The sequence below is a fragment of the Pseudorasbora parva genome, chromosome 10 (assembly GCF_024679245.1).
Source record: "Pseudorasbora parva isolate DD20220531a chromosome 10, ASM2467924v1, whole genome shotgun sequence".
Classification (NCBI taxonomy): Eukaryota; Metazoa; Chordata; class Actinopteri; order Cypriniformes; family Gobionidae; genus Pseudorasbora; species Pseudorasbora parva.
The window spans coordinates 7,640,423-7,664,319 of record NC_090181.1 but is presented as its reverse complement, the minus strand read 5'-3'; the positions used below and the strand labels follow the sequence as shown (position 1 = coordinate 7,664,319).

The window sequence follows — 23,897 nt, the reverse complement described above, 5'->3', positions numbered from 1 at the left end:
ACTTTTGAAAACAGTATTTTTTGCACCAATGGTTTAAAAATTATATAATTATTACAAAACTGTTGCTCCTACTATGCCACTAACTGCTATTGTTGTTCAATTAGGTGATGCTGGTGATATGTCAGGTAAGAGACACTCTATTTTTTTTTAAACAGATATGCAATGTTACACACCCGTACTTCATTATTGAATGATCAAATGAAATCAAAGAACACATTTTTTTTTACCTGATTTTGTTCAAAATGACATCACATCAGTTTGTTTTGGAAACTTGCCGAAGTGAAATTTCCGGAAAAGTTTGCTACGGCTTTAAACGCATTTGTACTACCATTGGTTTGTGATGATTACATAATAGGTAGGTGTGCACGGAGGCGCCGCCTTCTTTCACATGCAAATCTTATCCGGTTCTTTTCCCTTGTTCAGTCCGTAAGGGTCAGACGTCTGCGAATGAAAACATGGAGAGCTACTTTAAAGTGTACTTCTGATGAAACTAAACACTGACACTCATGTTTAATACATGATGTTATGTTTTTCATGTTTAATTCGTTAAAGCTGCTTGATTTTAAAACTTAAATGTATGAATTTTTTCGCCAATCACTATTACATATTCGGGTCTTTAGCGACCCGTGTCTATATCTGACGTGTATGGATCTCTACCTCTCGCAATGACATGAAACTCTCCTAATATTAGAGTAACAGTTATAGAAGAATAAAATAAAGCATTTTGTTCCCTTTTGGAAATCGTAAGGGTTCAGTTTGACAGATGTTTTATACCATCATCACTGTCCTCATCAGAGCTCATTTCCCAGTAGATTCAGCATCTGGCTCATATTTGCCAATCTCAAACATATTCTCAAAACTATCATTTTCAACATCTTCCTTCTTCACCAGACCCACCATCAAGGGACAGTGACACTTATATTCGATTTTGTTCAGAATCAGCTCTGCTGTAACTCACGGAGCCATTTCAAGTTCTCTTGGTGATACTTCCTGCTCTCTTTTTTTCTGCCTGTGGTAACTATAAATAAAAGGTCACACATTGCCACCTTGTGAAATAAAGTTGAATTGCACTTATTTAGTCATTAAAGGTAGCCTGGATGCCAGCCGAACTTAGCCCGCCCACAACATTTTTAGGTCGGGCAGTTCGGTCTGGCCTCGCTCCATAGAGGAGTAATTATCCCCGAACAGAAACTGTTCGGACCAATGAATTCATCAGGGCGGGCTTTAAACGATGATGGACAGATGATAAACAGTAACGTAATCAAATCATGCACGTCAACAAAGGGTCTTGGTTTAAATTTGTTCAAATCTGAAACGGAGAGCTTGTTTGTATCTGGATTCACCTTCACAATTTCTCTCAAAAATGATGATCATGTTGGGTAAGTACTTAAGTGCATCCTTTAAATTATTTTATTTTTTTACAACACCGGCAAAGATCGTTTATTCCAGCGCCAGTGCAGACATGGTTGCCAAGTTTTTACAACAAAACCCGCCAACTACTAGCCCTAAACAATAGCTTCCTGGGGGGTTCTCTGGGGGAAAATGGCATTTGGGGGGTAAAATGTGTGTTATTTATCTAGGTTGCCTGCTAAAATTCGCACTCATGGGTCTATATATCACATAATAGTCGCTTTAACCCACGGACATAGAAAACAACCCGCAGGGGGGCGGGGGAAACGCGGACTTGGCAACACAGTGCAGTTGGGGTCTAGTCTGTTGACGTCGCTTCGTTGCTCTGATTGGTTGTAGGTCTATCCAATTGAGGTCTTTCCTGGTTCGGTTGAAACACGCCTCATAATCACAGCCCAATGGAGCAGTTTCAGACTCAAATTCTGACTAGAATTGAGTATGACCACGTCAGGCTACATTAAAGGGTTAGTTCACCCAAAAATGAAGATTCTGTCAATAATTACTTACCATTCACATCGTAAGACCTCCGTTCATCTTCAGAACACAAATGAAGATATTTTTGTTGAAATCTGATGGCTCAGAAAGGCCTTCATTGACACCAATGTCATTTCCTCTCTCAAGACCCATAAAAGGCATTAAAGACGTCGTTACAAAGCCCATCTCACTACAGCGGCTCTACAATCATTTTATGAAGCGATAAGAAGTTTTTGAAAAAAGAAAAAAACACACGGAATAACGACTTATGAGCGTTATGAATCAGCATATTGAATCATGATTTGGATCGCCTATGTCACGTGATTTTAGCAGTTTGGCAGTTTGACACGCGATCCGAATCATGAATCAATACACTGATTCATAACCGTTCTAAACTTTGTTTTGAAATCGGCCCATCACTATACAAGTCGTTATTAAAAAAAAATTTGCGCACAAAAACTATTCTCGTCGCTTTATAAAATGATTGTAGAGCCACTGTAGTGAGATGGCCTTTGTAATGATGTCTTTAGTGCCTTTATGGGTCTTGAGAGAGGAAATGACATTGGTGTAAACGAAGACCTGTCTGAGCCATCGGATTTCAACAAAAATATCTTCATTTGTGTTCTGAAGATGAACGGAGGTCTTACGGGTGTTGAACGACAACATTAATTAATGAAAGAATGTTCATTTTTGGATGAACTAACCCTTTAATGACTAAATAAGTGCAATTCAACTTTATTTCACAAGGTGGCAATGTGTGACCTCTCACTTATAGTTATAGTACAGTTATTTTTGTGAAGAAAAATATACTAAGTCCGTTTTACACTTGTCGTGGTGACCTATACATTTTTTACACAAAAATGAATGGGAAAACAAACAAAATAAAATCTTTAAATCTTTTTTTTTTTTACCCCTAATTGAAGAATTGATAGAGTATATCAGGGCCTTTAGCACACTTAAGAACTCTTATGAGCTTATTTTAAAAATGCTCTGCAAATTTACAAAACTGCGCAGCAACAGTAAACAAACAAAGTCTCTCTCTGTATTTGCAGCCACATCTCCTTCTATCCATATGTGGGAAGCCATGAACAAACAGACCCTCTCTGTGCTGCGCTGCCATCATTCTCGGGGCGTTTGCTCTGTAAGCTTTAGTGCAACCGGCAAACTGCTGCTTTCTGTGGGTCTGGACCCCCAGCACACCCTCACCATCTGGAAGTGGCAGGAAGGTACAGGCCAACAAACCCACACCATTCAATCTGCTTTCGTGTGTTTTTATATCAGGTTTGTTACCTGCTTGAAATTATTTTTGAAGGTGCCAAAGTAGCAAGTCGGGCCGGTCACACGCAGCGGATCTTTGTGGCGGAGTTCAGACCCGATTCGGACACTCAGTTTGTGTCAGTGGGGATTAAACATGTGCGCTTCTGGACGCTGGCCGGGAAGGCCCTGCTTAGTAATAAAGGAGTGCTGAGCTCCATTGAGGACGCCCGTATGCAGACCATGCTTTCAGTGGCATTTGGAGCTGTAAGTATTCTTCTGTTTCTACATGATGTTCAGCTCTACTTGTAATTGTTGTTAAAGAGGGAGAGATTAAGATGTAGTTCACCCCGAATTAAAAATAGCATGGTGTTCCAAACCAATACAAAAAGAGATTTTGCAGAATGCTTTCAATAAATTGAAAAGAAATGGGAATTGATGCCGTCAAACTCCAAAAATAAGCTCTATTTATACTCCCTTTGAATATTTTGCGGTTGGTAAGATTTTTAAGTCCCTTATGTTCTTCAAGGCTGTATTTTATTTGATCAAAAATACATTAAAAACTGTAATATTGTGAAACATGATTGGAGTTTTAAAATATAATTTATTTCTGTTTTATATTACTATCAATGTTGAAAACAGTTATTATGCTATTGTAAAGATTCCTAATTTAGTTTTGGAGGTAATCTACAATAGGTTTACATCCATCCAAGGTCAAAAAAGAAAAGAAAAAAAGATTCAGCGTCCTTAATGAGAATCTGCTCTGCTCTGATTGGTCAGACAGACCAGTCTTTTGTGATACACTTATAGCACATGTTAGAAACGAAACACCTATTACCATGTCTGAATTTCAGCTCCGGAGACTTCCTCGGCACTTGAATATACAGTGATATGAACTGCCATTAGTTTTACAATACTAATGCCATCGTTCCTGATCTGTACTGAGCTGTAAATAGAAAGTACAGCTCAGAAAATGGCTTCTTCTTGACATGTCGAAAAAAACTGAACCAAACTCTTGTTTTATTTTTGGGTGAACTATCCCTTGAAATGATTGTGGTAATGTGTGAGTAGGTATTTATGTATACATACATGCATACGTGTGCATTTGTTGTTTGTGCTCTTGTGTGTCAGAGCTTAAATGAACAAGATGTTAAGTCAAGAAGAAAATCAAAAATGTGTTTATGATCATATTTAACCTAAAAAAAAAATCACACTTTTGAAGAGTCAGTGTAAAAGGATGAGAAAATGCTGTGCTTTGCCATGTTTGTGCTGTTTTTCTCTTAGAGGTCACTAGATTAGTGCAGGTTTGTTTTCTTTTCAGAATAACTTGACATTTACAGGTACCATTAGTGGAGATGTGTGTGTGTGGAAGGAACACATTCTAGTGAGAATCGTGGCTAAGGCTCACACTGGACCTGTGTTCACCATGTACACCACATTACGTGACGGGCTCATTGTGACTGGAGGCAAAGAACGACCGTAAGTGGTGTGACCTTTTCGACTATCTATTCCTAAGGTATTCTGTTTTCTGAATTTGCATTAGAGCCCTCGAAAGATGCTGTAGCAAATTGTCAGATTTGTGTGGGCTGCCCTCTGCAGGTCTAAGGAGGGTGGTGCGCTGAAACTGTGGGATCAGGAGTTGAAGCGATGCAGAGCCTTCAGACTGGAGACGGGCCAGATCATAGACTGTGTTCGCTCTGTCTGCAGGGGCAAGGTACAGCGAGTGCTTACACAAAATCAATACATTATAGACTAGAGGATGGACACGACTGGACCGCTGACAGGACAGCAGTCATTAAGAAGTTTAATAGATGTTATTTGCGTTTTATAATAGTGCACTCACTTTTAATTATTTGCTTACAATAGTTTGATCATGTGTTTTTAAAAGATTTACTCCCCTGAACTATGCCTTTGTGTGGAATGCTTGTGTGCATATGTAATCAATAACTCATCCACAAAATGTTTGATATCTGATTGACAGACAGATAGATAGATAGATAGATAGATAGATAGATAGATAGATAGATAGATAGATAGATAGATAGATAGATAGATAGATAGATAGATAGATAGATAGATAGGGTCAACCACCTTCATCAGAAAGATTATGGTTGTTAATAAGCTTTTTCCTCATAAATGGTGTGGCTCCACCAGTTAGATCGGTCGTGTCTGTCTTTGCTTGATTCTTTAGGGGAAGATTCTGGTAGGCACTCGGAATGCTGAGATCATTGAGGTTGGTGAGAAGAATGCGGCATGTAACATCCTGGTTAACGGCCACATGGACGGTCCTATCTGGGGACTTGGAGCTCATCCCACCCGAGACGTCTTCCTGTCTGCTGCGGAGGACGGCACAGTGCGCCTCTGGGACATTTCAGAGAGGGTACATTTTATAATGCCTGTCTGTAGTCTTTTTTTTTTCTGAGACACAAACTTATACAAATGCTTTCTTGTATGGAAAAACAGAAGATGCTCAATAAAGTGAACCTCGGTCATCCTGCACGCACGGTCAGCTACAACCCAGAGGGCGACATGGTGGCCATCGGCATGAAGAATGGAGAGTTCATCATCCTCCTTGTCACATCGCTCAAGATCTGGGGGAAGAAGAGAGATCGGCGCTCTGCCATACAAGATATCAGGTGAGATGAGTATTATTTTATATTGTAAACAAATGCATAATAATTCAAGCCACTAAAATAATTAAAGGGATAGTTCCATCATTTAATTGCCCTCACAAGACCTTTGTTCATCTCGAGAACACAAATAAAGATCTTATTGATGAAATCTGAGAGCTTTCTGTCCCTCCATTGACAGCTACACAACTCTTTGACACTTTGACTCTTTAAAAAGTTCATAAAGAGATTGTGAAACTAATCCATATAAATCGAGAGGTTTAGACCAAATTTGCTGAAGAGACAGAGTTAATGAAGTCTTTTATTCACATATACAGTGGTGGCCAAAATGATTAGAACACCTGACAGATCTGAAAATATTGAAGTTTTTTGCTTCCAAAACATGATTTAATTTCATAAAGTATATTAAACATGCAGATGGTTGCTCTGACCATCAAATATCAGCTGAAGTGAGCCGTACTGTTTTTATCCACTTTCAACTTTAATATTTGGTATGTGTCCACTTTGGTATGTCCATCTCTCTGGCATAGTGTCAGTATATTTCCTCTGCGGACTTCAACACTAATGTTATCCCATGGCCCATGCCTTCTGCAACTGAAGCCAAAGGCTTTCCTTTAAATGTACAATAGATCTGTACAGTTTATTTTCCAACTCACCCAAATGTGCTCAAAGGGGGTGAGGCCCGGACTTTAAGGGCCCAGTCCATCATTTTCAATGTTCCAGAAGATTCCTTCCATCACAGGTAGTTCCGGCAATAGTTAGAAGAATGTTTCAGGCCATTGTCCTCTTGTAAAATAAATCCAGGCCAAATAAGACGACTCCTAGATGCCAAGTGTTCTAATAATTTTGGCCATCACTGTAGCATTCATCATCTCACAGATCACATGAAGCTCGAGCATGTTCGCTTGATGTGCGAGAACCAATGAGGTTCATTCTAGTGTTACGCAGCACGTTTCTTAAAGTGGTAGTTGCTTAGCTGTCAATGGAGGGACAGTGAGCTCTCAGATTTCATCAAAATGATCTTCATTTGTGTTCCGAAGATGAACAAAAGTCTTACAGGCAAAAACATTAATGACAGAATTTTAATTGTTGGATTATTATCCCTTTAAATCCATTTCCACTGCAGAGTAAAAAAAATAAAGGTAATTTTTTTTAAATGATGACATAAAGTCGCACTCGCAATTATGAGATACTAAAAACAATTTTACTCTGAGGCAACTATTTGAAGCACTGGGTATAAAAAGACGTGTTTGGCAAGTGCACACTATCTAGTGGACTTTTGTTTCAAGTGCACAGTCACAAAAATTTGGCTGTCACCCGATGTCCACAGTCCTGATGATATGATGAAAATGACAATGCGGGCGCTGTGGTCTACTCCAACAACTAAAGGTTATTTTTCCTCAGGTTCAGTCCAGACTCACGCTACCTGGCTGTGGGTTCCAGTGAGAATGCAGTGGATTTTTATGACCTGACATTAGGACCGCAGCTCAACCGCATTAACTGCTGTAGGGACATCCCTAGCTTTGTCATGCAGATGGATTTTTCTGCTGACAGCTGCTATGTGCAGGTAAAGCACGATGGGCTGTGTTTGTGTGTGTGTCTGCTTGTTTGTGGGAGAGAATGTGAACATGTGAGAAAAAGTTGACTAATTGCCACTTGTGACATTTTAGCATTTTTTTTTTTTTTTAAAGTACCATCAGCGCAGAATTGTGATCTAGAGTGACATAACAGTCACATGAATTCATATGACTGTTCTGACTTGGTCGCGTTGCAAAACTGAGACAAAGGGATAAAAACAAACAGATCTGAGGCACAAATGAGAAATGGATTTGGGCTACTTTTGCCTGCAGTCTTAATGTAGCTTTGAGAGTTTTAGACCCACTTAAAGACCCACTTGTCTTTCCTGTAGCTCAAACAGTAGAGCATGGCGCTAGCAACGCCAAGGTCATGGGTTCGATTCCCAGGGATAGCAAGAATTGATAAAAATGTAAAATGTGTACCTTGAATGCAATGCAAGTCGCTTTGGATAAAAGCGTCTGGCAAATGCATAAATGTAAAATAAAGGTGTGTTGTGTAAATTTTAACGGCATCCAGCAGTGAGGTTACAACCATCCACCGCTCACCCCTCCATTTTGAAGCACATAGAGAAGCTACGGTGGCTGACACAGGACAAAGATGTCGTCGTCTGAGACAGCAGAGAGTAGCTAGCGCTCTGTAGAGAAGTTTGTCCGTTTAGGGCTACTGTAGAAACATGACGGCGCAAAATAGCGATTTCACTGTAAGAGGACCCGTAGTGTATGTAGATAGAAATGGCTCATTCTAAGGTAATAAAAACATAACAGTTCATTTTGTAAGATACCACTGAAAACATAGTTATGTATTTTATTTTGTCTGTCAAGAGATCCTCATACATATTACACACTGCACTTTTAAGTAGGAAATATCTCTATATGTAATTTCATTATTGCTTCTGTCTTTATGATATGGTTAAAAGTGTACTGTCAAATGTACTGACAAGCATTTATGGTCAAATAAAATATACTTTAGTGTCATTTGTGTTGAAATCTTAATGACCCTGAGACACCTGGTACTAAAATGCGTGTTGGTCAACTCTGACTACAGGTGCACACAGGGTCTAAAACATTTTGAGCTTGTCCACTTTGGATCATTTCCAGGGGTAGTTGAAAATGCATTCAACTGAATTACTTTAGTAGTGTAAATGCTGTTGTGGTCAAATGCGTTTGAACAGCCACAAAAGACACCTACTCTCCACCTACTGACCTGATGCGGGAACATTAAGAGAAACGCGCTAGACAGACAGGATTTAAACTTTGTCAGCTGACGACCCAAGTTTGGTTTGAAGATGTAAAACATACCTAGCATATTCATATTCATAAAAAAATATATGTATAAATGTAAACTCAAAATAAACAACTTACTAAAATCAAAATAAAACATGAATAAACATATATTAATTGTTTTTATTTCACAAATATTTTATTTGTAAGATTCCTCTTCATTTAAAAACAGTGTTGATATTGTAATGCTTTTCTATTTGCTGTTTCTCTGTTAGACATCTTTAGATCAGTCCTGCAAAAGTATTCCCTGTCTACATGTGTTGTTCTCTACAGTTATCTACTGGTGCTTATAAACGTGTAGTCTACGAGGTGCCTTCTGGGAAGCAAGTCACTGAGCAAGCAGTGATAGACAGAATAACCTGGGCCACATGGACAAGGTAACGCTTCAACGCACTCACACTCCTCTGGCCAGATGAACGAACATATGTCTGATATTCACTGGGCAAAGTCTGCATAACTCCATTTGAGCTTAAAGGATTAGTTCACTTTAAAATTAAAATTAGCCCATAATTTACTCGCCCTCAAGCCATCCTAGGTGCATGACATTCTACTTTCTGATCGACACAACCACAGTTATAAATATTAATATAATAAATATCCTGATGTTTCTAAGCTTTATTATGACAATGATGAGGTCCATTGAGTTTGAAGCCCAAAAAAGTGCATCCATCCATTTTAAACCCACATGGCTCCAAGGGGTTACTAAAGGCCTTCTGAAGCAGAATAAGGAAGGTGGTCTGGCGGAAGCTAGATATTTTACTTTATAAAGTTTTAAATATGGATATTTTTCTTACAAAACCCCATCACTTTGCTTCAGAAGGCCTTTATTAACCCTCCAGAGCTGTGTGGAGTACTTTTATAATGGATGGATGTGCTTTTTTGAGCTTCAAACTCAATGGACCTCGTCACTCCCATTAAAAGCTTGGAAATGTCAGGTGTTCATCAGAAAGAATGTCATATACACCTAGGATGGCTTGAGGGTGAGTACATCATTGGCTAATTTATTCCTTTAATCTTGGTAAAATATGAACAATTTAATGACACGTGCAAGCGTCTGGCCTTATATAAAGCCACAATATCACCTTTGACAGCACAATTTTAAATATTTAAAAAAGACTGTGTTTTTTCACTTTTTCTGAAAAGTAGTGCAAGTATCCATTTGGTGAGGAGGCTAGATACATTTGTGTGATCTTGTTTTTATTTATGTTTAAATTTAACATATGTTTTTCTTCCCATAAGTGGTAAAGAAAGTACAGAGAAGTACCCACTGTTTTCAGCTAACTCAGGTCCTCTGAGGAATCTAATCCTGTCTGGACAGGAAAGTGTGATTGATGTATTGCACCTCAAGCCAAATTTCTTGTTTTTCTGCCTGGTGCACCTTTATTATAGGCCTCCTCTGTAACAGTTGGTGGTTCCAGCACTGCTGGCATCCCATAAAATAGAAATGAAATCAATGAAGAGTCATCTGGCTCTAGTACTGCAGTGTTGAAGTGTTTGGGTGTCTCTGTAGTGTCCTAGGGGATGAGGTGGTGGGGATCTGGTCCAGGAACACAGAAAAGGCAGATGTAACCTGCGCTTGTGTGTCTCACTCTGGCCTCAACATCGTGACAGGCGATGACTTTGGAATGGTAAAGCTGTTCGATTTTCCGTGTCCAGAGAAATTTGTAAGTATACTGTGTTTTTTACAGGAATAATGTTGTTTCACACTCAATTTTTGTGATGCATGGTGATTGGTCACCGTGACTTTGCCAAGTATATTAATTAAATACTGAATATTATATAAATATTCCAATCTGCCAATCAGATTTGCGGGACACTTTTATGGTTTACCGGTATGTCAAGTTTATGATTACAATCAGAGTTAGGTGCTAGGACAAAAGTAGGGATAGGATAAGGACAAAATTGTTTGACACGGGAATATTTCCTGCTTGGCAAAATCATGGTGATGATTGTGAGTCTAAACTGTAAACTTGCCCCTCAAATCTGATTGGTTGTTTGGAATGAAAGTGGATGGGCAAGTGGATGCTGAAAATGCAAATGTGATTTAAAGCGGTCACGCTCTGCATTTGTTTATTTTGTAATTTTCCCTGATGTCCACTTATAATGTTGATTTTTTTTTATATAATGATTTTTACATGAAAAGCATAATTTATAAATAAATTGCTATGTTCGTGTTTTTTAACCTCTGATTTAAGGAGCGTTTCTTCAAAGTAGACTTCAAAGTAAATAACAAATCTTTGCATATAAAATAAGTGTTATACATGTGAAATTGTTGAAATGTATGGTTATGATTATAGTTTCAAATACCTTTAAAGAAGTACACATATTTTAAGACATACTGAAGCACATGTAAAGTATTTGATTTAAGTTATAACTAATTATGTTTAAAGATGATATATATTTTAAATATACTATTTAAACTTCATTTAAGCTGCAACTTCATCATTACTACATCAATTATAAATATATTTAAATACATAAAATAAGTTTCAATAACAATTACATTAAATTATTATTACATTATAGTTAACTAAAGTTGCTTGTCCATATTTGACAGTACAATTCAAAGTACAATAGAATTGTCAAATCACATATAAAGATGTACTTATGTCCTACTAAAGTGGGCCAGAAAAGCACTCTTAAGTTTTAAATAACATGCAATTACTGTAAGTGCTCCAAACCATATTCAGTTCACATTTAAGTATATATTCTGTTTTTATTAATGTAATAAGTATGCTAAAGTCAATAGGGTCAATAGTGCAGTTCCTGCAGATAAATATAAACCACAGACTAACTTTTGCTGTCTCTGCTTATTGTATATGGGATGTTATAGCATGTGACAGCACATCATGAGACAGTAAAAAGGGCTGGATGTGACAGTTTTTGCAGACACAGTTCAAAACATTCTCACAACAGCCAAAGTTCAGCTGTTGAAATTGGACTGTAAAATCTATTTTCATTATATATGCATACTTGTTATATATTAAAATAAAATCTTCCCTAATCCACTCTGACCTGTGCTGCACATATTTCAGCTTTTTCAAGGATAAAATAGCAAATAGTTTCAGTAGAATTTGTTTCCTCAGGCCAAACACAAACGTTTTCTGGGCCACTCTGCCCACCTGACCAACATCCGCTTCACCAGTGGGGATCGCTTTGTCGTCAGTGCTGGAGGCGATGATAGAAGGTGCTTGTTCAGTTGTGCTTTTATTATGTTCCTCACAGGCACCCATATATCATTTTAAAACCAGCATATAGAGACAGTCTCAGTGTTTGAGACAGACAGACAGACAGACATACAAACATACAGACAGACAGACAGACAGACATACAAACATACAGACAGACAGACAGAAAAACATACATACATACATACAGACAGACAGGCAGACAGGCAGACAGACAGACAGACAGACAGACAGACAGACAGACAGACAGACAGACAGAAAAAACAGACAGACATACAAACATACAGACAGACACACAGACAAACATACAGACAGACAGACAGAAAAACATACATACATACAGACAGACAGACAGACAGACAGACAGAAAAAACATACATACAGACAGACAGACAGACAGACAGACAGACAGACAGACAGACAGACAGACAGGCAGACATACAGACAGACAGACACACAGAAAAACATACATACAGACAGACAGACAGACAGGCAGACATACAGACAGACAGACAGACAGACAGACAGACAGACAAACATACAGACAGACACACAGAAAAACAGATCAGACAGGCAGACATACAGACAGGCAGGCAGGCAGAAAGACAGACACACAGACAAACATACAGACAGACAGACAGACAGGCAGACATACCAACAGACAGGCAGACAAACAGAGAGACATACATACATACAAACATACATACAGACAAACATACATACAGACAGACAGACAGACAGACAGACAGAGAGGCAGACAAACATACAGACAGACAGGCAGACATACAGACAGGCAGACATACAGACAGACAGACAAACATACAGACAGACAGACAGACAGACAGACAGGCAGACATACAGGCAGGCAGACAGACAGACATACAGACAGACAGGCAGACAGGCAGACAAACAGAGAGACATACATACATACAAACATACATACAGACAAACATACATACAGACAGACAGACAGACAGACAGGCAGACAAACATACAGACAGACAGGCAGACATACAGACAGGCAGACATACATACAGACAGACAAACATACATACAGACACAGACAGACAGACAGACAGACAGACAAACATACAGACAGACAAACAGACATACAGACAGATAGATAGACAGACAGACAGGCAGACAGGCAGACAGAAAAACCAACAGATAGACAGACAGACAGACAAACAGGCAGACAGATATACAGACATACATACATACAGACAAATAAACAGACAGACAGACAGACAGACAAACAGACAAGACAGACAGACAAACAGGCAGACAGACAAACAAACAAACAAACAGATAAGACAGACAGACAGACAAATATACATACATACATACATACATACATACAGACAGATAGAGACAGAGACACTGTCCCCTTCATAATGTAATATTTTCTGTGTATGTTCTATAGCCTGTTTGTATGGCGGTGTGTCCACGCTCCTCACTGAGGTCATGCGGTCTCCCCTCTGCCTCGAAACCATCACAAGCCCAGCTGACGGCACAAGTCGTACCACCTGACTGCTCCGTGACTGGACGCATGTGTGAACTGAGCCGTTTTTGAATGATAGTTGGGTCAAGGTGTCACAAGACCCAACATACAGTAAAAGATCTGTCAGATGTGTAAGTGTTTACCCCTCATGTTTTTATGTATTTCTTTAAAAGAAAATCTTGAGCTACAAGATTTATTTTGGAATCCGTCTGTATCGATATTTATGAGGATTTTCTTTTTGAAAAAAAGAACTTGTAGCAAGCGGAGTACGATTAGCCTTAAACTACCCGTTGAGTGTTTTTCATTGAGTTGTTCATTTTGGTGTGGTGTTTTTGTTGAAGATTCTCATTTTATATTGTAACCTGATTGTTTTGTGTTGTATTTCTTAATGTTGGTTTAGTTTGGTGGTTCTTTTTGAGGTTTAATAGATCTCCTGTGGCCTTCTCCCTGAATGTAACACTGGCGTTATATTCTAGGATGTCAGCATGCCAAAGCATTCTATGCACTGTATACTTGACCTGCTCACTGTGGTTGTCCAGTGGTCTTTTAATGTTGATCTTGAACGTGATCTGATCTCCCCTAACCATAGGTGACACTCCTAACCTCATATGTAGCAGCTTTAGCTCGATTTAGTAAACTTGAGATGTCTGTTTGTGCGTTTGTGTGAGTAGGAATGAACTGTATGCTTCATGTTTCATGTCTGAGATCAAAGTTTAAACGAAAAAAAAATGGTGATGCAATCCCCAGAAAATGAATGAAAAGAGTTTGTTTCAATGCTGTCTTATCTGAAATCACTGTTCATCTTGCTGCTGAAGCCTTTATAACATCACATTCATTCTGATTAGGAATCAGTTTTTTTTAATTGTTTTTCTTTTTTTCATTTGATTTTAGTGAACTGAAGATTTTCTCTCCTTCAGTGTATAATTCTGATTGAAAGAGACGCTTAATCACTTAATGCATATTATGATTTTCTTATCAATGTAAATATCATTTGTAAAGACATTCTTTTGTATATTTTTGTGAAATGTTTCTTAAAAGCCAACTTTAATAATAAAAAAAAGATGTACATATATGACACGTTCATGTAAAACACTGTCACGGTTATTGAACGGTCTCATTCAACAGATTGCACGCTCTTGAAATCTTACTCGTTCTGAAGTGACGTGGACTGATAGTTCTGGGTTCAGTTCAAATCTGTGGCATAATGTTGATTTTCAGAATAAATATAGGCCTGGTTTCACAGATGGGGCTTAGATTAAGCCAAGATTAGGCCTTTGTTCAATTAGGATGTTTAAGTAGCTTCTAAGAACAGAGACAAAACAAGTGCAAGTTGCTTTCAGATAAAAACGCTCAAACATGCAGTTTAGTCTGGGACTAGTTTAAGCCTTGTCTGTAAAACTGTGGGATAATTATCTTTTTCTTTTCTAAACTTGTTTTGATCAACCAACTGATGTCACATATGGACTACTTTGATGATGGTTTTATTCCCTTTCTGGACATGGACAGGAAAGTGTGCATAGACTGCATATGCTCTGGGACCAAAATATTAAATATCTTAAACTGTGTTCTGAAGATGAACGGAGGTCTTACGCGTGTGGAACGACATTAGGGTCATTAATGACATCAATTTCATTTTTGGGTTTAACTAACCCTTTAAGCTATAAAATATCAGCCCAACATTTGAAGCCCATAAAAGTGCATCTATCTATTATAAAAGTACTCCACACGGCTCTAGTGGGTTAATAAAGGCCTTCTGAAATTATGGGTTTGTGTAAGAAAAAATATCCATACTTAAAACTTTATAAAGTAAAATATCTAGCTTCCGGCAGACCGCATTCAAATCTCAACAGGCAATGGAAAATCATATATCTTATAACTTTATTAGAAATATAATTTACAATCTCCATTATATACACAACACACTAAAGTAACATCTGTAGGTTTTGATTTTTGCTTTTCTTCCATTATGTCATCTGTGCTCATATCAGTAAGTTTAAACAGCTCATTATTATACTTTTGACTGGTCTTAAAGAAGCACATAGCCATGCATGCATTAATAACTTCATAGATTGAACGGCTGTCAGAACTTCACAGAGAAGGACGAGCCGCACGAGCAGCCGTGTTCAGCCTGTGGGTTCTTCAACACCTGAAAGGAAGCGCGGATGAGCTCCTGACTGAAGTCTAAAGTGGATCCTTTCACAAACTCCAGACTGTCCTGGTCAACTATTATCCCAACACCATCCTTTTCAAACACTCTGGAAAGAAAGAGACAGAAGTAAATGCATTAGTTCAACAAAAATGTATTTGATAAAACAAATAATCTGTGGTTACAACTTTTGACTTGTTAACAAACGCACAAATTTCATGTTCTTTAGAGAGAAAACTACTAGAAATGTTAGATCACCTAGATGCAATTACGATAGGATGAAGTTTTACAAGTTGCAAGTTTTAATATTGATTAAAGGTGCAATGTTTAACATTTTAGCGGCATCTAGTTGTGAGGTTGCGAATTACAACTATCCACCGCTCACCCCTCCCTTTCAAAACACATAGAGAAGCTACGGTGGCCGACACTAGACAAAGATGCCGTCATCTGTGAGAGTATTTAGAGCAACTGTAGAAACATGGCGGCGCAAGTAAGTGGACTTGCGGTGTATGTAGATAGAAATGGCTCATTCTAAGGTAATAAAAACTTAACGGTTCATTATATAAGGTTTATACACCACTGAAAACAGTTATGTATATTATATTGCATTTCTGTCAATAGACCCGTGTAAATACTACACCTTTAAAAGATGTAAAAAACCTTTACCCTTATTCTTAAAATGGTGCTCTCGCCTACTTTTCCAATATTTATCCAATAATTTACAAGGAAATAAAATATAATGTTACATTCGCAATATCACATTTTAATTATTTAGCAACTGAAAATAAAATGTTTTTTTTTATTAGGTAGTAACAGTTTAGACTTTCTACAGCATCAACCTTGCTACCAAGACTTAAATAAAATGGTAACTTTTTACATATATATAAATATTTTATAAGTTAATTTTATAAGTTTATATATATATATATATATATATATATATATATATATTTTTTATTCTAATTGATAATTAAATCCTAGATTCTCATTTTTGTTTATTAAAATATTAAAAACTAAGATGAATAAAAGCATTTAAAAGTGATTGAGTAACAATTCAGACTAAACTGCTCAATTCATGATATGGATTAGTTTTATGATCTATTTATGAACTTTTTGAAGAGTTAAAGTGTCAGTTGCATAGCTGTCAAAGGAGCAGAGGTGGTAAAAGTACTCAAAAGTTATACTCGAGTAAAAGTATATATACCTAAATAAAAAAATACTCCAGTAAAAGTAGAAAGTCCTCCATTCAAACATCACTTGAGTAAAAGTACAAAAGTATCAGATTTAAAACGTACTCAAGTACCGAAAGTAAAAAGTAAATATTCAAATTAACTGTAAATATCAATAAGCAGATAAAATCTTTTGGGACTGATATGCAATGTTTTAATTGAACAAATGATAAGATTAGATACTGCAATTAAGAATTTGTTAGATTTGCAATTAATAAGAGACAATGAAGCACCTTAACGCAGTATAGGGGTTAAACTTAAAGTTTAAAGGGGCGGCAGTGGCTCAGTGGTTCATGTAGATTGACTACAAACCGAAAGGTTGGTGGTTCGATCCCCGGTTCCACCTGACCAAGTGTCGAAGTGTCCATGAGCAAGACACCTAACCCCAGCATGCTCCCGATGAGCTGGATGGCGCCTTGCATGGCTGACATCGCCGTCGGTGTATGAATGGGTGAATGTGAGGCAAAAATGTAAAGCGCTTTGGATAAAGGCGCTATATAAATGCAGTCCATTTTACATGTTCCATAACATAAGCTCCATAAAACAGATGAGGAGCAAGATACTATTATTTAACTAACTCAAAATTAATTCAAAAGCCATAACCACAATGACATATTACATAACAATTAGTTAATAGTCATGTGCCTCAACAAGTAAAGTCATAATATAATTTTGCCAATTGTTATGATTAATGATTAATTAAACAGACAACTGAGAGTCGGAATGCATGCTTTGAATGCATGAATTTACATTATTAGTTAATGTAATATGTTATTAGGGAATTAATGATGTCAATAGCAAAAAAATATATATTGCTTAATCTATTAATCATAGAGAATTTTCATTAGTTGCTGATGCAGTAATCATTAATAAATGGGTTAGTTCTTCATTAGTAATACATTAACTCATGATTATCTGTGCATTAGTTAGGCATGAATTATAATAGTGCGCCTGTATTGTAAAATGTTACTGATGTTTTCATAGTAAATTGTGTGCCGCAAAATAAAAAAGTTGGGGAAACACTGAGCTAACGTTAGTGTGGCAAACCTGACTTGTCAGCTTTTCCAAGTCTATACCCGACTGGATCATCCATGACCGACCAGACCGGTTTGGAAATCAAGTGTAATAAATACTTCATACTTGGAGCGGGCATGGGGAAATGTATTGGAGTAAAAAGTAAATTTTGGCTTTAATAATGTAGTGGAGTAAGAGTAAAAGTAGATGCAAATAAAATATACTCAAGTAAAGTACAGATCCCCGAAAAAAATACTTAAGTAAAGTATCAAAGTATTTTTACTTGAGTACTTACCACCCCTGCAAAGGAGGAACGGAAAGCTCTCAGATTTCATCAAAATGATCTTCATTTGTGTTCTGAAGATGAACGAAAGTCTTACGGGTTTGGAAAGACCTTTTGAGTGAACTCTCCCTTTAAGCACCTCATTTGACGGACTCACTGTTGAGTTGCTTACACTATTTTGTTGTAATTACCTGTCATCTTCATTTTTAGCAGAGTCCACTGAGAATTTATACTGGAATCCTGAACATCCTCCTCCCTCCACTGATATCCTCAGATACTCGCCATTAGTCATAATCTCAGCAAGTCTCTGCAGGAGTAATAAAAAATAAATTTTTAGTGTGATGTTTTTGTTGTTACTGCTAATCATGTGATCAGTGAAGGAAGCAGGAAGAAGTGCAGTGAGTTCAAACCTTGACACAGGATTCACTGAGATGAACGCCATCATCTGGAATGGATGCGTTCTGCTGTTGTTTTGTGGAAGAGGCGCGGCTGAGAGGAGCTGAACATCTTGCTGCTTGAACTCGGGCTGAGGAAACGCTAAACAACAAACACACGTGACACGCCGAACTCATGTACACACAATGCCCTTGGCCACACTAACGAGTTTAACATCCACAGCATAGTAATATGGCTAGTTTACATTCAAAAATAACTAATAAATACAGCGAAGCATTGGATTAATGTGTACCGTTGACAGTTAACAGAACGGAGAAGTTTGTATCTAAGCAAATAACTCCAAACGAGTAAAGTGAGATTAAACCAAATATTTAAATTTACATGTGGCTATTATTAGTCGACAACCCTAAGTGCTGATGTGCTACTTTAAGTTATCAAATGTTGACATCTGTGCCGCTAGCTCTCAATCGCAAATGTTCTCGAGCTAACGTTAGTTAGCTAAGCTTCCTGCAATATAACGTTAGCTATTAACCGACCAGGTACCAAAAACAGTAGCTTTACATTAGACAATACATATACCACTGCCATTTCGCTCATATGTGCATACTTGAGAAGGTGAAATGAGGCTGTTTTAGGGGCGCTTATGAGCAGTCTTCTGGCGAATGACATCTTCTATAACTCGGATAGAACTGCGCATGCGCATGGTGGAGTTAGCGTACGGGTTGCCAGATTCATCGTTATTTTTAGCATGTGTTATTTCCTTTTTTTCTTTTCTTAAAAAAAAATAAATAAAATAAAGACTCATTCATTGTTAATTAGTATGATTTTAGGTAGTAAATACTAATATTTTTAAATATCTTTTTATTACAAAAAGTTAAAACGGTATATTGCAGTTTAGTTACATTAAACATCACGTAGCATCATAACTTTGCAAATGGATTACTTTTCTGATGCAGAAAGCTTTTCACAAAAAGTTGTCACTAAGCAAGTTCAATTTCATTTTTTATTTATTTATTTTTTACAAACTTTATTGGCAAACAAATGACTTCTTCAGTGTAAAAAGTCTGCTGTGATAAACTCTCATTTATATAATAAATCTACTGATTTCGGCACCATTAATTATGACTTTATGAATGATAAAATTTCTGTCAAGCCCTAAATATGCCACATTTGAACTATGTAAGTAGGTTTTAAAACATAAAATGACAAATTTTATACAAAAAGGGTCATTATTCAACTGGAGATGCAGAAATTATAAAATGCTTTTACAAAATGTAATGTTCACAATTTAATTAAATTGCATATAAAATCTATATTCACTACATTTGTGTGTGTGTGTGTGTGTGCGCGCTAAAAATGTTATCTTGTTGCAATTAAACAACAACAACAACAACAACAACAACAAAATACTTTTAAAGGAATAGTTCACCCAAAAATGAAAATTCTGTCATCATTTAGTCTCACTCGAGTTGTTCAAAACCTGTTTGTATTTCTTTGTTCCCCCTACTATGGTGGTCAATGGCTGCCGAGATCTGCTTGGTTACAAAAATTATTACAAATGTCTTCTTTTGTGTTCAGCAGAAGAAATAAATTCATGAAGGTTTGGAACAACTTGATCATGACTAAATTATGTCAGAATTTTCATTTTTGAGTGAACCGTCCCTTTAAGAATTAACTTTCTCACCCTACAGAATACAAAGAAACATATATTTTATGATTTACTGGTTTTAAAAGTGTATTTCAGGTATTTTGAAGTAGAGGGACACCAATTTATACCACAGAAGAAGAAACCCCCATCAACAACTTGAAGAAATAAAAGGTTTGGTATTGTTTTACTTCTCTTTATTAACATTTTGAGTGAACACACTAGCCTACAAGAGGCTTTTTAGTGTATCTGGCAACAGAACGTCCTTCTTGTTGTCAGAGCGTTTCCATGAGTCACTGTCATTGGTTAAGAGTTCGCCGAAAAGGCGTGTGCGTCATAAAGACGCCAGTATTTGATTGGAGGACAGTCATTCTGATCTTGTGACAAGGAAATAGGGTGTGTGAACAGTGGTCTGAAGGAACGGGTATGAAAGCAATAAATTAAATAAGTTTTTAACGTTTGAATTGAGCTTAAAACCCGCTCATGTTTAGCTATTTGTTGATTTTGCTGTGTATTCATTATCAGACACGAGGAAGTTTAGCGAAAATACGTAGAGATTCACTGTCATGTGATTGACCGAGGCAAGTTCTTCTGTTTGTTGTACTCTCAGTCAGGTAACTAACGTTAGTTTTCTTCTTTTTCCACAGGAACCATGGATTACAGTATGCTCTGCGTTGTTTTTCTCTCTCTTCTCGCCTACACTAACGTTAATTGTATGCAGGTGAAATTTGCGGACTGTGGTAAGTAACGTTACTCGTGCTTATCAATTAAAAAATGAAAAATGGCATCATTTACTCACCCTCAAGTTGTTTAATCTCCTGCTGAGCAGAAGAAAAAAAACAGAAACAGTTGATTCTGTTTATATTGTATTGGGGCCACTGACTTCAATATATTATGGAAGTCAATTGGGCCAAATCAATTGTTTCTGTTTGGTAACTCGCATCATTGAAAATAACATCTTTTGTGCTCAGAAAAAGAAAATCTCACCCGCCTCAAGCTCCAAACAAACCTTTATGAGTAAATGACAATTTAAATTTTTTCAGTGATCTATCCCCAAATCTGTTTTTGTTCCTTTCTCAACATTTCCTCTTCCTTACAGGTTCAATAGAAGGCAAAGTTGTTGAGGTTGACATCGAGCCCTGCTCAGAACAGCCATGCCAGCTTCACAAGGGACAATCCTATGCAGTCAATGTAACCTTCAGCAGCAGTGAGTTGCTTTATACATCTGGTAGCAGCTCAAATCTAAATTTTAGGATGGCAACAACTTGTTTGTATTTCCCATAGGTGTTGCGAGTCAGACCAGTAAAGCTGTGGTTCACGGGGTGATAGCTGGCGTGCCCGTCCCCTTCCCCATCCCTAATGACGATGGTTGCAAGTCTGGAATTCAGTGTCCTATCGCTCCACAAAAGATTTACAGCTACGTCACCCAGCTGCCCGTGAAGACCGAGTATCCATCAGTAAGTGTTAACTTCCTCATCTATATCTGGTTCTGAACAGTGGTTTAATGTCACAGGCATTTACTTCCTTTTTTTTGTTTTTTGGTTTGTTCATTAGATAAGACTGGTTGTGGAATGGGAATTAAGAGATGACGCCACCAAAGATTTGTTTTGCGTCAAGTTCCCGGTTCAGATTGTGAGCTGAAAGCCAAGCCACACTGAAGCCAAGATGAAAATGCTTACAAAAGGGATATGTGCCTAAACACTTTTATATGGACTTTTTAGATCTAATATTAATAGACACAGATTTGATATATTACAAATTTTTTTCCTAACCCTGACAGATTTGTTATTTTAACATTGTATCTTTAACTATACACACAGTGCCACTTTACAAACATTGCCTAATTCTAGTTTGTTGCTAAATTGTGTCAATGATTCACCAGAATGAGCCGCTGACAAACAGTGGTCACGCCGGTGATTAAATCGTGTGCACTAGCTGCTCTTTGGCTCGACAGTGTTGTAATGTTTCCAATCAAACTTTCTTTGAGCGATTAGTTGTGACACTTTTTATCTGCATTTTTAAATCTGCTAATTGAATAAAGACTTGCATCTTAAAATGAGCTTATTTTATTAAAACATCAGCAAATGTGGCCACTTAACATGGAGCGTTAACATGGACGTTGCTAAAGTAAACTAGTTTATTTTTATGGTAAACAATGATTTGTTTTTTCTTTGAGGATTTTTTTCTGGAATGTAAAACTAGGCCAACTTTCAGGGTTCCCACTCCTTTTGACCAGTTATTATTTATCCATTAATTATTTTGTAGTCCTTCATGATTAAACGAAACCTAAACCATAACAGTAATAAAACAATAATATACTATTAATTGTTACTTTAAATAAAGTTTAATTATTTTTAAATGATCAATGACTAAAGAATTATTGGAAAATAATTTAAAGTGACTTGGTTATTAGATATGGGAACCCTGTCTGTGTAAAAGGCTCAAATAAATCAATGTAAAGCTGACAGTGCTGTCTCTACAGCTGAAGGTATTTTTAATTGAAGTTGTCTATTAAAGTGAACTGTTGACCGTTTCTCGTTTCTAATTCAAGTTTATTGCTTCACTTTCAGTTCTGCTTTCTCAGACAGCAGTTTATATATTCCTGTTGAAACGTCATGCATTTGACAGCTGGCGGTTAATTGGTCAATTGTTACAAATTTTATGATCAAGAATAATTTTGTTAACTTTTAATTTTTAAATGCTCCTGTGGTGAAAATCAAGTTTTTAATGTTGTTTATATGTCTATGGGGTGTTTTTAATGTTTTAAGACAAACCATGTGCAAATTCATAAGTCAACACCTTTGCTGAGTATTTTTTTTCTCAAAAACACGGTTTTAAATCATTGGTGTTTCTTGCGTCACAAACTACTTTGCCACCAATCACGTATCATTAACTGCTGCAAAGCAGGGGAGTCTCGAGAAGCCAGGTTGTCCCAGTGTATTTTTCTGCTGATATGAAAAATCAGGTACATGTAGCAATATAGCAGGTAAATTATGAATATTATGATGAAATATGTCTTATTCCACTGACGTTCTGAGTTGTTCAAAATATTTATAAGGATGCTGATTTTTAGAAAGCAGGCTGAGATGACGAACAGGAACATGGTTTGTGTAACATTAGCAACGCATTAGCTTTTTGAAAATGTTGTCAAGCAAAAGGCTAATATTATATTTCCGACGTTGTAAAGAGCAATATCCTGTGAGTGGTGGTGGGGCTCGTGCATATTCATGAATCTATGTATACTAAATGAAGCAAGGATGCGGTTACATTCAAGCTGTTTTAAGGCATGAAGAATTTTTCACAGGATTTAAAAAAAATATAACTTTGTTGATCAAAGATGAGTTTAAAGGGATAAAATTGACTACATGGGAAATTTAAATATCAAACATCAGCAGTAATTGGATTATTTTTGTCATTAAACAATTATTTTTCTGAAAAATTGCTAAAATAAACATTTGTCTTTAAAGCGATAGTTCCCCCCAAGATTTTGTCAATAAGCAATATTTGTCATCAGTAATAATTGGATTATCTTTGTCATTACACAATTATTTTACTGGAAAATTGCTAAAATATAAAACAAATTGCAAAAAAAATTATCTTTAAAGGGATGGTTCCCCCAAAAATGAAGATTGTCATTAATTCCTCACCCTCATGTTGTACCAAAAATGTAAGACTTTCGTTCATCTTCAGAACACAAATGAAGATCTTTTTGATGAACTCTGAGAGCTTTCTGTCCCTCCATTGACAGCTACACAACTGACACTTTGACAAAAAAGTTCATAAAGAGATCGTAAAACTAATCCATATGAATCGAGAGGTTTAGTCTACATTTTCTGAAGAGACTTGATCGCTTAATATGAGGAATAGAT

General features: G+C 36.9%; 3 protein-coding genes across 5 annotated transcripts in view; 2 read left to right on the top strand and 1 right to left on the bottom strand.

Moving 5' to 3' along the window:
* eml5 (EMAP like 5) overlaps positions 1-14,392 on the top strand; it is a 129,143-nt gene extending 114,751 nt beyond the window's left edge. For 2 of the 3 annotated variants that reach the window (XM_067454993.1, XM_067454992.1), the window contains 12 exons: positions 105-125; positions 2,937-3,110; positions 3,197-3,405; positions 4,460-4,617; positions 4,738-4,852; positions 5,330-5,518; positions 5,602-5,774; positions 7,173-7,335; positions 8,900-9,003; positions 10,137-10,290; positions 11,713-11,813; positions 13,238-14,392. In XM_067454993.1, the coding sequence (XP_067311094.1) occupies positions 105-125; positions 2,937-3,110; positions 3,197-3,405; positions 4,460-4,617; positions 4,738-4,852; positions 5,330-5,518; positions 5,602-5,774; positions 7,173-7,335; positions 8,900-9,003; positions 10,137-10,290; positions 11,713-11,813; positions 13,238-13,274 (1,598 nt within the window). In that variant the 3' untranslated portion in view covers positions 13,275-14,392. Of the gene's footprint in view, positions 1-104; positions 126-2,936; positions 3,111-3,196; positions 3,406-4,459; positions 4,618-4,737; positions 4,853-5,329; positions 5,519-5,601; positions 5,775-7,172; positions 7,336-8,899; positions 9,004-10,136; positions 10,291-11,712; positions 11,814-13,237 lie in introns of those variants that run through there. The other variant, XR_010908003.1, reaches the window with a different exon arrangement.
* Positions 14,393-15,176: 784 nt separating this feature from the next.
* isca2 (iron-sulfur cluster assembly 2) lies at positions 15,177-19,121 on the bottom strand. The gene is made up of 4 exons (XM_067454482.1): positions 18,991-19,121; positions 18,398-18,524; positions 18,179-18,294; positions 15,177-15,570 (listed from the first exon to the last, which is right to left on the bottom strand). Exons 1-4 carry the CDS (start codon positions 19,050-19,052, stop codon positions 15,396-15,398), a joined length of 480 nt encoding a protein of 159 aa, XP_067310583.1. The 5' UTR covers positions 19,053-19,121; the 3' UTR covers positions 15,177-15,395.
* Positions 19,122-20,368: 1,247 nt separating this feature from the next.
* Positions 20,369-22,561, top strand: npc2.1 (NPC intracellular cholesterol transporter 2, tandem duplicate 1). Its single transcript, XM_067454481.1, has 5 exons — positions 20,369-20,452; positions 20,676-20,768; positions 21,128-21,235; positions 21,313-21,485; positions 21,583-22,561. Exons 2-5 carry the CDS (start codon positions 20,681-20,683, stop codon positions 21,667-21,669), a joined length of 456 nt encoding a protein of 151 aa, XP_067310582.1. The 5' UTR covers positions 20,369-20,452; positions 20,676-20,680; the 3' UTR covers positions 21,670-22,561.
* Positions 22,562-23,897: the final 1,336 nt, after the last annotated feature.